Source organism: Dichomitus squalens (assembly GCF_000275845.1).
Source record: "Dichomitus squalens LYAD-421 SS1 unplaced genomic scaffold DICSQscaffold_5, whole genome shotgun sequence".
Taxonomy (NCBI): domain Eukaryota; kingdom Fungi; phylum Basidiomycota; class Agaricomycetes; order Polyporales; family Polyporaceae; genus Dichomitus; species Dichomitus squalens.
This window is the reverse complement of record NW_006766887.1, coordinates 1,193,626-1,207,520: the sequence shown is the minus strand read 5'-3', so window position 1 is coordinate 1,207,520 and position 13,895 is coordinate 1,193,626. Positions and strand designations below refer to the sequence as shown.

Below are 13,895 nucleotides of genomic sequence, written 5' to 3'. Positions count from 1 at the left end.
AGATCGCACTGCCAGACCACGGGAGACAATAGCCGACAGATGGAACTCACCGATATAGCTCGATTGCTGCTTCCCATTATGAACTGAAGAGAGCCACAGTCGCGCCGCAGCCGCACAATTTGCGTCTACGTGCCGCATATGAGGGCGAGTGAAGCTGCATGCGAGCATCAGCTTGGGATCTGGCGAGCGCGCGAGAGCGCAAAGCCAACATCACCTGATGGCGCTTGCTGCTCACATCGTACATGCAACGCGGGGGCCAACAACGACTGCAAGCTAATGCATCACGCATCTCGATGATCTAAGTATGGCGATGTCTGCGCGGTGAGACGACCGAGCGGTATGCCCGCCGCCCTGACAGCGCTCTTGTTGCTGCGCCGAGAAAAGGGGTGGGTAGGTCTGCGGCATCTGGAATCCCACTCCCCCCAAAAAACGTCAGGCGCAATACGGCGTTGACAAAATGAAAGACACTCGCCTCTCAGGAGGAGACAGTAGCCACATATCCTTGGATCGCACAACCCAACGGGCGCAAGAAAGGTGTATGCGAAAACTATACTAGCATCAAACTAGAGGAAGCTACAGCACTATGCGTTAAATATAAGCTCCTGACCCGCCACGAGCCCACCGAAGTAGCAGGTAAGCGCCTTCAACTTCGATCCCATCCACTCCTCCTCCACCTCGATCATCTCCGAGGCAGAACCTGACGCACCGTCGGACGCGACTAGACCAGAGAGCTCCTCCAGGCTTGTGTTCCTGGGGAGAAAATACGCGATATTCTGAGTGATATCTCGTGCGATCTTGAAGAGCTCTGTGCCATGGACGGGACGAACGCTGGACAAGCTATATTCCGCGTATGTATCCTCTGAAGCGTCCTCGAGAGCGATAGGGGCGCTAGGAGTAGGACGTGTCTTTGACGGTGAGACAGACAGATAGGAGGGGCCGCCCCAAGGTGGACTCAGAAAGACGACGTCAATCTTCCGCCCCGGACGCTGCTTCAATGTCCGTGCGAAGGAGAAAAAGTCTGCCAGTATGAACTCTATTCGGTCTTCCACGCCATAAAGGACTGCGTTGTGTCTTGCAAGGGCGAGACGTACGGGGGATATGTCCAATGCAATCACTAGAAGCATTGAGGGTAGGGAATGCATATTGGACCCAAAGACAACGGAGCACGACTCGAGAACGTACCTCGTTCACATGTCTTCGCAAATGCGATAGCATTACCTCCAACGCCACAGAATGCATCCAGAATAACGTTGCACCTGCACCTCTCTGCAATCTGATCCGCAATCGCCTCAGGCGTCACGCTATACCAGCCTTCCTCATCCAGAAGACAGCCTGACGAGTACAAGGAGAAGAAGCGTTCTCGCTGCGAAAAGTCTGGAAAGACGTAAGTCCGGTGCAATACATATCGACGTCAAGCGTCTACGTACACTTCTGCAGATGTTGAGGTACTTGCGAGGCATCGGTGTAGAACGGAACTAGTCCAGTCGCGTCGTACTTCTCGAGCCCGGGTCCCAGCAGTCCTGTGTGGAGCTTCGGCTTTTTCTTCGGCCTCGTGTCCAGCACATCGTCGCCCCTCCCATCATCCCCTGTTTCTCGCGAAGCCGCTGCCTTTCCCTCAGGCGAAGCTTCAGGAGACTGGTTTATCGGTTGGGGTCGGGGATCTTGGACTACCTCGAATACAAAGCGCGCAAGTCCGGAGATGTTGCTTTTCCTTTTTCCCATGGATCCTACCAGTATGGTGCGACGTGCGGTGACAAACGGCGAGAAAACGGAGAGGAAGGGATAGATGTTGAGCACAGAAGAGGGGAAGGAGACGGGTTGGAACTCGGTTCAACGAGTCGCCAACTCGACATTTCGGATGGCGAGCGGCAAAAGGCCTGCACCAGTAGCCGGAAAAGGCCGAGCGACATTTTGCTCACACGCGCGTTCTCGCTGATGTCCACCACTTTCAGGACCAGACGACATGCATATCTGTTCCTGAGTTGTCACCATACTCTCTCTCTCATCGCAATTCTAAAGGGTATGTATTTCTCACATTCACCTCAGGCCCTCGCCGTCTTGGCGATGCAGATAATACGTCTACTGGTCTCTGATTGTCCGAGGTCCAAGGAAAGCTGACTGGACTCCACCTTCACCCCCGTAAAGCATAGTAACTTGCCATCTGAGCGTTGAGCAAGCGAACATACATAATCATTGCGTGGAATCCATGTAACATTGCCGTTTCCCATACCCTACACGTCTGACCCGTATATCCCGTACAAGCAATGTCTGGCCCTGATTCACTGTATATGACTCCGTAATCACGCGTACCAGTATGTCGTGGTGCAATATTCCTACCACTGCCCGTGCTAGGTTCCCCTGTCAGTACCTGTTGATGTTTGCACAGCCGGTCACGTCTCGTCGTACTGTCGCCGTTGACAGGACAAGAAATGCCACACAGGAATCCTCTTATTCCATCTCTTGTGACGTATCTATTGTGTTCATGAGATATATGAGTTCAGCGACGGTGAGGCAGAGGCGCAGCTCTGAATGAGTCGAACTGCACGCTCACCTTGGCGGGGCTCGTACTGCGGTAGTACGTCTGAAATCGAAGACTGTCGATGCACAATGCGGACGACCGAGCTGCTCAGCATCCCTCGAAGCGCGGCAATCTCCTCTTGCAGCGCTTGCACTACTGAGGAGCTCAACTGGGTCACATCTTCGGAGTCTGTCGCCCGGTGAGATGGAGAACGCATCTCGGACTCGGTTTGAGCCGGAGCGTCTCTCCCCATCGATTCTCTCCCATGCGTCTCTCCGAAAGACCTCGACAATTCACTTGGAGGTAAACTGAAGGGATCTGGTGCCAATGATTGGCCTAAACAAGTGTAGTAGTCGGACGAGGTGAGGTGAGCTTATGAGGGTCGTACAACAGATCACTCACCTGCAACGGTTATGTTGCGTGTGAGGCTTGCAGGCTGGCTGTGGGACGCGTTCTCGGTCGATGTTGCAATCCTGACGGATTCACTAGGGCGACGTGCTCGGCCGCGACTCCGTCTACAAAGGCTGAATGAGGCAAGCGCACCAATCACAAGTAATCCGACCACTCCTCCAACCACCCCTCCAACAATTGCTGCAATTGGCACATGTGATGAGGGAGGTGACGTGGAAGAGCCAGTACTAGATATCGGCGACGGTGTCAGGGAAGATGTCAATCCGGGGGGAGGTGTTGGTGTTGGGAAAGGTAGCAGGGACGAGCCGGTGCTGTCGATATCGGCAGTGTATAGCAGGTAGTCGAAGAAAATGAGGGACTCTTCGTCCCCGGATGCGCTCATGACAAGGGTGTGGGAAGTGTTGGGCAGGGTCGCGTTGGAGTAGACGAGTTGGTCATACAGTATCACAGAGCTAGAATTGGGTTGATGAAAGAAGTCTCCGACTGTCTCACCGTCAATGGCGAAAGAGATGTTCATCAGAGTATCTGTTCCCGGGAGTGTATTGGGGACCACGTTGAAGACATATACTGCAGTCCCAGTGAAAGTGACCTGCACTTGTATAGGGGATCCTTGGAAATATGTCCCATGGTGCCAGGTTTGGTCTAGGATCTGGTTCAAGTCAAGCTCAGAAGGCTTGATTTTGCAAATATCGCATTCCTCCGTAGGTGTTCCCGCGTGCCAGTTAACGTCGTCCGCTGGGAGATATGCTGGCCACACTCCATACGTTGCGTTGCCAAGCGTGTCATCGACTGTGATGTTGACAGAGGTGGCAGTCACGAGTGAGAGCCCGACAAAGCTTGAAATGATGACCGTAAGGAGTGACCCCTTGAGGTCTGATAATCTCTGAATGAACAGCAAGCGAGTGAGGGCGTATGACACATACTAGGGATGACAGAAGTCCTCCTCGCAGTCAGTCCCCACATTCGTGTCCCCACGCCAGCCATAAGTTTGTACGTCAACTGCGTGAGAGGTAAGGAAGGTATGAGTCGATTCCAGATAGGGCGCCAAGCGCTGAACACTTACGAGCTGCCGTAGACTCCCAGGGATGTTCCGATGAGACAAGTTTGAAGTGCAGGGCCCAAGCGCTTGAGTAGCGCAACTGAAGGGGAACAAGTTGTCGTGACTCCAAGAGCCAAAACGCTGCGGACACTACCTATCACCTCAGGCCTCCGCTTTCTGATAGTTCGTCGAGACGATGCCAGCACACACTGGCACTTGACAGGTGACAAATAGTGGCGTAGCGCACATCAGGAGCTCCCAGTATATTCATGGCGCCAGTGCGTGAAGGCTGTGAGATCATGGCTGCATCTTCGAAGGAAGATGGCAGGCCGCATTGGAAGTCAGTGCCACGCGATTAGGCTTCAAATCGACACAGTTCCCACGGTGTCCTGAGGTCTGTCCTGCCCACTCGTCGTCTCCTCAAGTCGAAGTACGCGGCATCCCCATGAAGAGAAGATGCCGCGTTCCCCTCGTCCTTGAAATACCGCCCATCCGAGAGCAGCAAGATGGCTGGCTTGCAATGACTTTCCTCAAGTCCAGCTCTTAGGCGTTGTTGAAGAACCGATGCGTGCTTACGCCATGGCCAGTACAAATTGGGCCACAATGCCACTCCTGTCTATAGATCAGAAGTCACTTGTTTTACACATCCTTGTTATGCACCTCATTGCGACAACGAACATCCGGCAATTCCTACAGCCACTGCTTGTTACCGAATTGCGAAAGGAAAGCCCCCGAATCCTTCGGGCCGACTTTGTCAATCACCTGGCGCATGTACGTGACTGATTGCTCCGGGGTGAGCGGTACCCCGTCCCATTGGGGCGAGTGCTTCAGGAACTTCTGCACCGTGTCTTGGAAGGCAGCGAGCTCCTCCGGAGTCGCTGTGCGCACGTATGACTGACTCAGCGGGATGCCATGACCCTCGTGGGTTTGAACAATGCTTACGCGGCTTAGTAGTGGTGTTGACGAGCCCGGGCGCGAGGGCGATGAAGGTGAAGTCCTCCTCTTGCAAGCGGCCTGCAAACTGGGCGACGACCATGTTGACGGCAGCCTTAGAGACGGCGTATGCGGGGTTTATGGTGACGCGAGATCGAATGATCACGTCTGTGTCAGCGAGACCGGTGGAGAGAGTGATGACTTTCTTGATGGCGCTCTTGCGGAGGAGAGGCAGGAAGGTGTTGATCGTGTTGACGACTCCGACGACGTTCGTGCGGAACTATGCGATAGGGGTTAAGTCCACTCCCTTGGCTAGCAGCGATGGAGAGGACATACGGTGTTGAAAAGGTCGTCCTCTAGCACCTTCTCGCTAGAGCTGCGGACAATCTTGTCGATCGACATCCGCCGAGAATCGAGAAGCCGTTGCTTACTAGTCTGGCAGAGATATGAGCGCGCCGCCCTCTGAGTATATGTAGGCCCCGTTGTTGATGAGATAATCCAACGACCCGCCTGTGGCGTCTCCAATCTCGGCGGCGGCGGCCTACGGACGATTCGGTAAGGAAAGCCACTTCTTCAGTCGAGTGTAAGCACCCACTTTAATGGAGGTTAAATCGTCGAGGTCCCCTTTCACGATTCGCACGTTGTTGTGCTTGAAGGTCTTCATGGCCTCGGCAAGAAGGGGTGTGTTGTTGGGATTCCGCACGACCGCAAAGACTTGGCTGTCCTTGTCTTCAGCCTGTTTGCGTTCATGTCAGCACCATGTCGACTCGGACATGCGAGACAGAACGAAATGCTCACAAACTGGCGGACAAACTCAAGCTGCCATATGAGAAGGAGTCAGCAACGTTCCTCAAATGATGATTCGAAACTCACACCGATTCCGCGGGAGGCACCGAAGACAGTGTAGGAAGGCATGTTGAAAGGGGAGGTTTGTAGCTTGCTGGGATCGGAGGTTGAGATTATGCGGAGGCTAGGGGGAGAGAACTGGTCCCGCTCCCCCGCTCAGGACATCGCTTTTGTACCACGGGCTCCCTCTATTTCGATGCCCTAACCTCATGCGATGAACAATCTAGAGAACATACCCGAGCCCCGCACGCAACGGAATGAATTCTGTCGTCGAGTGTTGTTGAACGACACTCAACATACACACCTTCCAAATTTAGAAAGACCGGAGAACGGGACTTTGTCAGGCTGACGCAGCGCAAAGTCCGACCCGCCCCTTTTGCCAAGCCGCCCCGGCCAGTACTGTATCAGACTTGCATGCGCGAGCCACATCACCCGCGGATTAATCAGCGTAAGCCGACAAGCTTCAGCTTATAGTCGGCGAATACACTGGCAAAAGTTGTACGTGCATCGGATATTCTTCAACAACATCGTTGAAGCTTACAGCATGACTGAGCGTACACGTATAAACGGTATATTACAAGCTCCTTCACCCCCTCGCCTCCGATCCTCTGATGAGGCCGAAATCCTCGCTTACGGAGCATCGGTGTGCTCGATCGTATGCTCGATCTATTGACGACAGACGGTCGCAGCGATCATGAGGCCACTGCATTGCCAACGTTCGTTCGACTGATTCATACAGTGCGCTGACACCACAGCAGAGCCGAATACTGAGACAAGACATACCTCGGGTGCGCGACTGGAAGGGAGACCTCTGCGTTGGGCCTGCAGATGTACAAGCAAACACATGGGGTGAGTACAAGGATGCATGGACGTCATCGCATCAGGAGACGATGAGGTTGAGGGAAACACATAAGTACGGCGACGTGTTATCGATACCGATGTACTTCAGATAGACTGGAATCTATGTAGGGCTTGCTCGGCAGTTTATGTGACGCTCGTGATGTGCGAGTTCTCTGCGATGATACGTTGGCCCATCTTGTAGAGCGTCGCCTATCCAATCAAGATCGAGTCAAACGTTGAAACAGGGGATCAAACACGAAAGCTTTCATCTGACCTGTATACAGTACACTCGCACTCTCTTCCACATCCCACGGCGTCCCCTTTGCGGTATCCCCAGAGAATGGCGCATCAAAGACCTTACCCTGCCCGTCTGCGGGTTTTGGGACGCTGACTCTCGGCGCGGAAGTATATGTAGGTGACACCGATTGAGGTCGAGAAGATACAGTCGTAAACTCGACGACGGCAGTATACTCATCGCGAACAAAAGACTCGAATGCAGAGCCCGTCGTCTTGATGACGAGCAGGTCCTTCAGTCCCGAAGTCACGCGAGTGACAATCTTGTCCTTTCCGGCAGACGCGTCAATCTATCCGGACAAGAGGGCATGTGTACGTACGCCCGTAGAAAATTTCCAGACCAGAAGTGGTGAATGGTGAGTACCTCCTGCATGGCCATAATGCGGATGATGATGCATACCTTGACTTCCACGGTACGCCTCTCGTCGCCGTCCCGGTAGAACGCATGCGAATGCTCCTTAGGAGTCTGGCTTGGCCCCTGGGAGGTAGGGACGTGCTGCCATCGCAGCTGCTCCACGTGGTGAACGCCTTGTGCAAGTGCGCATACTTGGAGACTATGGGTGATCTAAGGTGGAGAGCGAAGCGTTTCGGGACGAGGACATGTGGAGACGTCTTCGCGACGTCTGTTCTGCACGGAGCTCGAGGCGCGCGAGGGAAGTCAGATGAGCAGAGCGCGGGGAATGCAACTGTATGAGATGCGCCTATAACAGTTGATGATCTTCGCTGAGCGCGACAGACAGATGTCAGAACGTTGGACGATGGATATCGAATGGGGTATCGATAGCACCCACGCGCCGCACGCGAGCCAGTCGCGACGACGACGAAATTATCAGCTTGTGTATAGCTGCATCAGAGTTTGGGGAAATTGGTACGATGTCGCGCATTAGAGAGCACAGTCAGTAAAAACACACCTGATGTCGATGTCGCCCTCTACAAGAACGGTGACGTTGCACTCGACAATGCTGTGCCAGGCCCCGTCCCGGAAAACGGGGAGTATGCGAACCTTGTCCTTGCCGTGGTGGGCGTGCGAGAGATAGGACTCGTTGAACGTTAAGACATGATAGAAAAGGGTCAGCTACGAATGTGGGTGTCCAAGACGGGAGGTGTATGACCCGTACAGTCCGTTATATGTAGATATTGCCGCGCTGTCCGAGGATGAGAGCGAGTCCGGCCCTCTTGCCGCGTTCCAAGCAGCGATATGTACGTGAGGTTCCCACACGTTATCATACATATCACCTCCCAGCTAATCCGCACAATCTACTTATCTTTCTTTTTCTTCACGCGAGGACGTCGACTCCGTCGGAGTTTTCGAGTTTTGGAAACATTGGATCAGGCTGGGGTATCAGGTATGGAAACTGCAGCAGCCTAGGCATCTGGTGAAGACAGCTAACATTGGAGGTACTAGTCATTCGTCGCCGTGACGAAGCAGTATCGACGACTTCGGGAGAAAGCTGTATGTTGGTTGCTGCGGCTGATCATGCAGCGCGACGACTTACGTCTACTCCTGGTACAACCGTAGTACATCATGGCAGAGGACTTAGCTGCGGCAGAGGCTCCCGTCATCAGGGAGGCGACAGCCCCATTCAACAGAGAGGACGCTGACTTTGTGATCACCACCGTCGACAGTGTCCAATTCCGCGTTTTTCGCTCCATCCTGACACTCGCATCCGAACACTTCGAAAGCATGTTTGCCTTGCCAAAACCTCAGAAACATGCACACATCAGAGATTCACCGCCGGTGTCAAACGCGCCAGTATCCCCAGCAGAGGACCATGTACCAGTGTCTGAGAGCGACATGGTTCCGGTACACAAGGACGATGCATCACCAGAGCCCGAGGAGAGGCCAGTGCCTGAGAACGGGGTCTCCGTATCAGAAGACAGCGAGACCATGGACACGTTCCTACGCGTCTGCTATCCCCACACCGCTGCCCAGATAGAGGTTGGATCTCTTTCCCACCTACACAAGGTCCTAGCTGCGGGCCAGAAGTACATATCTCCGCCTGTTGTCGATGCGATGAGGAGGACGCTTGTCCAGCCTCGGTTCCTCGACAATGGTCCCCTCCACGTCTTTGCAGTCGCTTGCGCTCTGGATCTAGAGGAGGAAGCGAAAGAGGCGGCGAAGACGGCGGTCTCGAAGGGCCGCGTGCCAGTCAAGGAGGACGTTCCTTGTCCCGAAATGGACACCGTTAGCGCGGGGGCATACCACCGCCTCAGAGTCATCCGCCTGCAGCAGGCCTTCGTTCATCAAGGGAGGATCGACTTCAGCGGCATAGAGCCGATATGTCGAGGTCCTCCTCAGTACGTGGATCAGGAGACCGTAGAAACTCCAGCAGCGTCGTCGTTCACCAGCGGCGACACCGTTCTTAGGACATCTGACACCATTGCCATTGACTACACAGTCCACCTGCAAGTCATTCAGCTCGCTTCTCCCCGAATGCTCCAGATCATTGCCCGAGACCAGCCGCAACGGGAACCTGGCACCGCGGAGCTGCCCGTATACATCATGAGAGAGAGGAGCGCTATTGTGGGGCCTCTCCTCCGCTTTTGCTACCCAGGAAAGCATCCCCGTTTCACCGACTCACCGGACCTCTTCCTCGAAGTCCTGGCCGCATTGAAGAAATACGAGCTGAACGACGCGGCAGATGAGGCCGTCCAGGCCTACTGGATGTCGTTCGCTGAGAAGGATCCCTTCCGGTTCTTCTTCCACGCGGTCGCACTCAGACTGGCGGATGAAGTGCGTAGTTGCGCCCGGCTCATCGCAGAGAGTCCCAGCGGCAAGAACGTGCACTCGCTCTACGTTCCGGAAATGGAGTCCGCGGGCTCCCTAGCTTACCGCCGCCTCCTGTCCTACGTCGGCAAGCATCGCAACGCAGCGACGCAGCATCTCCAATTCACTCGCGAGCGCCCCTGCCACGATGACCAGTGCGCATGCCGTACCCGCTGTCCGACGGGCATATCCACCCACGTCCCGTCCTCCGACTTCAGATCCGTGTTTCAGAAGATTAAGGATATGCTAGACAAGCGCCCGTGTGGGAAGGCCTTCACGGGCGATATGAGCTTGGTGGGCTTAGTCATGGACGGCATGCATGCGCAAAGCACACTTGCCCAGGTGAGCTCGCCTGGTGGGTATGGAGGAGGCCAGTGGGGAATCCACGGTAGCCAGACCTTGGGTATGAATTACAATGGGCAATACCCGGCAGCCACCCAGACGCCGCCCCTGTTCTTCTGCTCCATGTCGGATCGGCTTGAATGGGCATCGGGATTGCTGCAGAGCTACGCTGATGCCGTGGATAGAGTGATCTCGCAGGTGAGCTCTCGAGTCCACTCAACGCCAACTGCAAGACAAACGCTGACGCGATGTCGTAGGTCGAGTTGGATTTGTCTGGCATTCCGCTATAGGGCTCGGTTGATTGTTGTACTAGTATCTGAAGTTGATATTATCTGAGTAGCTGCAGAGTACCCACTAATTTAAAGGCGAGAACTACTCACCTGAGATACGCACTACCTTCAAGTATCTCCCCGACATCTTTCTATGATCTCTCCGACCTTCAACACCAACTCATCACTACCCCACTGTCCCACTACGCTGACGCCGATCGGCCATCCATCGGCGCCCGTGCCCGCCGGGATACTCAAAGCCGGGAGACCCGCTAGCGACGCAGGGACAGTCATCACGTCCTGCACATACGCGTCGAGGGTAGACGTGGGCGCGTCTGTTCCGTCCTCTGGATTACCCTCGCTGTCTAAGGTTGGGAGGGCAGGGGCAGTCCGAATCGCAGAAGGATGAATTAGGACGTGGACGCCCTCTGATGGACCAGCCGATATAGGGCTTGATGGCGAGTTGAGCACGCTGGGAATACAGAAGACACGGTCGAAGTCAGCCTTGATGAGCTTGCGCACCCGCTGGGCTTGCAGGAAGTAGTTCTCAAAAGCGCTGTAGCATGCGAGACGTCAGCTCCGGCCATAAACATCTTCGTATGAGCGGACCACCCACTCAGCCGACAGCGCATAGGTGCCCAGCAGTATGCGCCGCTGGACTTCCCTACCGAACCCTTGTGATCGAGTATATGCGTAGACGTTGGCAGTTTTTGTGAAGTTCGCGCCTGGAGGTGGCTCGACGCGCATACCTGGGGCGCACGTTCAGCATTGCGTCAAATAACGGTGCGACACGACTGCTCACCATACTCAATTCCGTCGTACCTTGCGAGGTTGCTACTGGCTTCGGCGCTGGAGATGACGTAGTACGCGCTCAGAGCGTATGGTGTCGAGGGGAGGGACACCGGAACGATGGTCGCCCCGCGAGCTCGTAGCTGGTTCAGAAGGCTGCGAAGGGGTGCGACTACGCTTTGCTCCAGTTCGCTCGGGAAGTACTCCTATCCTTAATGTCAGCAAAGTTCATCACGCGTGGAAGCATACACGTACCCGCGGAACACCTATTCGAAGGCCGGCAAGGGTTTCGCTCTTGAGGTACTCGAGGGCACTCTCGCTGACGCCTTTAGCTCTTGTCCTCACATGGAGAGGGGCGGCCGTTGGATCTCTGTGGTCCCAGACAGCTAGGCTGTCTTTGATGAAATCGTGAGTATGAGCACCACGGGAGGAGAACCAGTAACGTACCATGGACACGTCTGGTAGTGTCAATGTCTCGCGCGAGAACGCCTACGCAGTCCAGACTGTCGGCGAAGGAAACGACACCCCATCTGCAGCCAACCAGACATAAAACGGAGTACACAACTTGTCTCTGATCGATGCGTGCTCACCTGCTAATGATACCGTATGAAGGCTTCATGCCTACAACTCCACAATACGAGGCTGGTAATCGCACAGAACCGCCGGTGTCCGTACCTAAGGCGCTATCCTTCATGCAGCTTCAGCGCAAACGTAAATGGCGGTCTTGACAACACGTACGCTTCGCATAGGCCAGCAGCGACTGCGGCAGCACTTCCACCCGAACTACCTCCCGCAGATCTCCGTTCCGCGGCGGATTCTTCTCCTTGCAAACCGAAGGGGTTAACTACAGGACCATGGACCGAGTACAGGTTGAGGGATCTGCTATGTATGAGGATATACCTGTTCTGAAGCAGACATATACTCGCCCCATCCCGAATTCATCACAGTTCGCCTTCCCAACAATCTCCGCGCCGTTATTCCAGAGCAATGAAACGACTGTCGCGTCAAAGGGAGAATGATAGTCCTGAAGCACTTTAGACGAGCATGTTGTTGGCAGTGACTTGGTGCATATATTGTCCTTCACTGCCAGACGCAATCCTACTAGGGGTCCAGCTCCAGACAATGGGTACGAGGAAGTCCCGAGCGGTCCGACTAGCGCGTTGGTAGGGTGAGCCCGAGCCGGACTAGAGACATTCCTTTGATATGGTCTGATAGTCTCATGTAGCCTGCAGAATCTCGAGGGAGAGCGAGAGATCATTTTCCGCCGCGGTAGTGGCGGCGGACTCGCAGTCTGGGCATGTGGCTTTTCTGTCCGCGTCGCGCGTTGTTTTCATTTGTTGTCCAAAGGCTTGTGATCCTAATATGAGCAAACAACCGCCATTTCCTGTATGAGGATTTTTTTGGCACACACCCGTTCCCTGCTCTCCATGTCGGCTCGTTCTACCAAAAGTTCCTCTCTCGCAGCGAAGCCCAGCCTGAAGAAGAAGGCTCGGGTGAGCGTCGAGTCTCCAAAGTCTCCCAAGAACAGGGTTATAGCTGCTAAGGCGCAATCTCGTCCCGACCTCTCGGACGCACCGAAACTCTCGCTCAAAGCGAAGGGGAAGGAACGGGCAGCTACATCACCATCCATCCTCAAGAAACACAAGAAGGCTACTAGTGTTTTTACCACCGCGACGTCTGATCCTAGCTCCTCTACACTTCTGCCTACGTCTTTCAAAGTCATCGCCGGCTCTTATGAAAAGTTACTCTATGGTCTCGCGGGCACTGTCTCTTCCGACGAGCCCTCATCTGCATACACGTTCGACATCAAGCCAATATTCATCTTTCCCGCCCATATGTCATGCATCAAGTCTGTTGCTGCTTCGCCTCACGGAGGAAAGTGGCTCGCTACAGGGAGCGCAGACGAAATCATCAAGGTGTGGGACTTGAGGAGACGAAAGGAGCTGGGTGGTCTCATGCAGCACCAAGGCACGTGATCTTTATATTCACCTCTAGAACCACGCACTTATCTCGATCGCTTCAGGTTCCATAACACACCTCGAGTTTCCTTCACGATCCCATCTCTTGTCCGCTTCAGAAGACGGGACGTTATGCCTCTTCCGCGCGCGCGACTGGGCAGTACTTCGGGAACTGAAGGGACACAAAGGACGCGTCAATTCCGTCGCCGTACACCAGTCTTGTAAGGTCGCGCTGAGCGTTGGGAAGGATAGGACATTGCGTATGTGGGATCTCATGCGAGGGAAGGGTTCTGCGAGCACGAAGATTGGCAAGGGTGCGTGTCACTTCGGGTGCTTCACCGGATCCTGTCTGATATCTTCGCAGAGGGCGAACTTGTACGTTGGTCGACGGATGGGTCCATCTTTGCTGTACAAGCGCAAAACACCATTGAGATCTACTCCACGGTAAGTACTACGGCTAGTCGTGCCTCCCGTCGCAATCGTCATATCTATTGCATTCATAGGAGATGGCCCTTCTTCATACCATCATCCATCCCTCCCGACTACATGACATCAAATTCTGCAAACGCACTGAAGGCGAAGGTGAACTCCTTCTCGCCGGGGCGGAGGACAAGAAGCTTTCCGTGTACGATGTCCCCAAAGACCGAACAAAACTTCCGTCCATCATCGCCGAAATGGTCGGCCATACCAATCGGTCCGTCTTTCTGTTCCTATACTTTGTCTCTGGTTGACATGATCATTTCCAGCGTGAAGGCCATTGATACCATACAAATTGCCCTCCCCGCGAGCGCGTCTCGCACATCCACGACTGTCGTTTGCACAATCTCCTCAGATGGCAAGATTCGCTTGTACGACCTTGCCGCGCTCCCTGTATCTTCAGAGGAGAAGA

The 13,895-nt window shown here is 54.5% G+C and overlaps 7 protein-coding genes across 7 annotated transcripts; 1 reads left to right on the top strand and 6 right to left on the bottom strand.

Moving 5' to 3' along the window:
- Window positions 1–534: 534 nt before the first annotated feature.
- DICSQDRAFT_101233 (S-adenosyl-L-methionine-dependent methyltransferase) lies at window positions 535–1,834 on the bottom strand. Its single transcript, XM_007363099.1, has 3 exons — window positions 1,428–1,834; window positions 1,183–1,374; window positions 535–1,114 (listed from the first exon to the last, which is right to left on the bottom strand). Exons 1-3 carry the CDS (start codon window positions 1,720–1,722, stop codon window positions 582–584), a joined length of 1,020 nt encoding a protein of 339 aa, XP_007363161.1. The 5' UTR covers window positions 1,723–1,834; the 3' UTR covers window positions 535–581.
- A 523-nt stretch (window positions 1,835–2,357) lies between these two features.
- Window positions 2,358–2,894, bottom strand: DICSQDRAFT_153402 (uncharacterized protein). Its single transcript, XM_007363098.1, has 2 exons — window positions 2,552–2,894; window positions 2,358–2,471 (listed from the first exon to the last, which is right to left on the bottom strand). The coding sequence occupies exons 1-2, from the start codon at window positions 2,769–2,771 to the stop codon at window positions 2,449–2,451; spliced, it is 243 nt and encodes an 80-aa protein (XP_007363160.1). The 5' UTR covers window positions 2,772–2,894; the 3' UTR covers window positions 2,358–2,448.
- A 320-nt stretch (window positions 2,895–3,214) lies between these two features.
- On the bottom strand, window positions 3,215–4,274 carry DICSQDRAFT_81589 (uncharacterized protein; the record flags this gene model as incomplete). The annotated part of the gene is made up of 4 exons (XM_007363097.1): window positions 4,123–4,274; window positions 3,993–4,068; window positions 3,853–3,928; window positions 3,215–3,802 (listed from the first exon to the last, which is right to left on the bottom strand). Coding segments are annotated over exons 3-4 (648 nt in total), but the record flags the coding sequence as incomplete, so codon positions are not given.
- Window positions 4,275–4,658: 384 nt separating this feature from the next.
- Window positions 4,659–5,816, bottom strand: DICSQDRAFT_145008 (short-chain dehydrogenases/reductase; the record flags this gene model as incomplete). The annotated part of the gene is made up of 7 exons (XM_007363096.1): window positions 4,659–4,846; window positions 4,911–5,181; window positions 5,238–5,277; window positions 5,333–5,442; window positions 5,497–5,637; window positions 5,700–5,720; window positions 5,775–5,816. 7 exons carry the CDS (start codon window positions 5,814–5,816, stop codon window positions 4,659–4,661), a joined length of 813 nt encoding a protein of 270 aa, XP_007363158.1.
- A 597-nt stretch (window positions 5,817–6,413) lies between these two features.
- On the bottom strand, window positions 6,414–8,112 carry DICSQDRAFT_145006 (tetrahydrobiopterin biosynthesis enzymes-like protein; the record flags this gene model as incomplete). Its single annotated transcript, XM_007363095.1, has 10 exons — window positions 6,414–6,450; window positions 6,531–6,569; window positions 6,665–6,708; window positions 6,741–6,797; window positions 6,875–7,171; window positions 7,282–7,389; window positions 7,437–7,509; window positions 7,669–7,725; window positions 7,793–7,920; window positions 8,086–8,112. 10 exons carry the CDS (start codon window positions 8,110–8,112, stop codon window positions 6,414–6,416), a joined length of 867 nt encoding a protein of 288 aa, XP_007363157.1.
- Window positions 8,113–10,200: 2,088 nt separating this feature from the next.
- On the bottom strand, window positions 10,201–12,306 carry DICSQDRAFT_81587 (amidase signature enzyme; the record flags this gene model as incomplete). Its single annotated transcript, XM_007363094.1, has 9 exons — window positions 10,201–10,306; window positions 10,371–10,815; window positions 10,876–11,008; window positions 11,062–11,254; window positions 11,304–11,443; window positions 11,496–11,578; window positions 11,639–11,731; window positions 11,787–11,927; window positions 11,975–12,306. 8 exons carry the CDS (start codon window positions 12,304–12,306, stop codon window positions 10,389–10,391), a joined length of 1,542 nt encoding a protein of 513 aa, XP_007363156.1. The 3' UTR covers window positions 10,201–10,306; window positions 10,371–10,388.
- A 169-nt stretch (window positions 12,307–12,475) lies between these two features.
- DICSQDRAFT_125330 (WD40 repeat-like protein) lies at window positions 12,476–13,737 on the top strand (the record flags this gene model as incomplete). Its single annotated transcript, XM_007363093.1, has 4 exons — window positions 12,476–12,995; window positions 13,072–13,320; window positions 13,371–13,450; window positions 13,510–13,737. The coding sequence occupies 4 exons, from the start codon at window positions 12,476–12,478 to the stop codon at window positions 13,735–13,737; spliced, it is 1,077 nt and encodes a 358-aa protein (XP_007363155.1).
- Window positions 13,738–13,895: the final 158 nt, after the last annotated feature.

Excerpts from the sequence above, each read along its gene's own strand:
- DICSQDRAFT_101233 (XM_007363099.1), bottom strand. The coding sequence starts at position 1,722 with ATGGGAAAAAGGAAAAGCAACATCTCCGGACTTGCGCGCTTTGTATTC. Across the intron at positions 1,375-1,427 it reads ACCTCAACATCTGCAGAAGT|ACTTTTCGCAGCGAGAACGC; the intron begins GTACGTAGACGC and ends ACGTCTTTCCAG. Across the intron at positions 1,115-1,182 it reads TGCGAAGACATGTGAACGAG|TGATTGCATTGGACATATCC; the intron begins GTACGTTCTCGA and ends CAATGCTTCTAG.
- DICSQDRAFT_153402 (XM_007363098.1), bottom strand. The coding sequence starts at position 2,771 with ATGGGGAGAGACGCTCCGGCTCAAACCGAGTCCGAGATGCGTTCTCCA. Across the intron at positions 2,472-2,551 it reads GCAGTACGAGCCCCGCCAAG|ATACGTCACAAGAGATGGAA; the intron begins GTGAGCGTGCAG and ends TGAACACAATAG.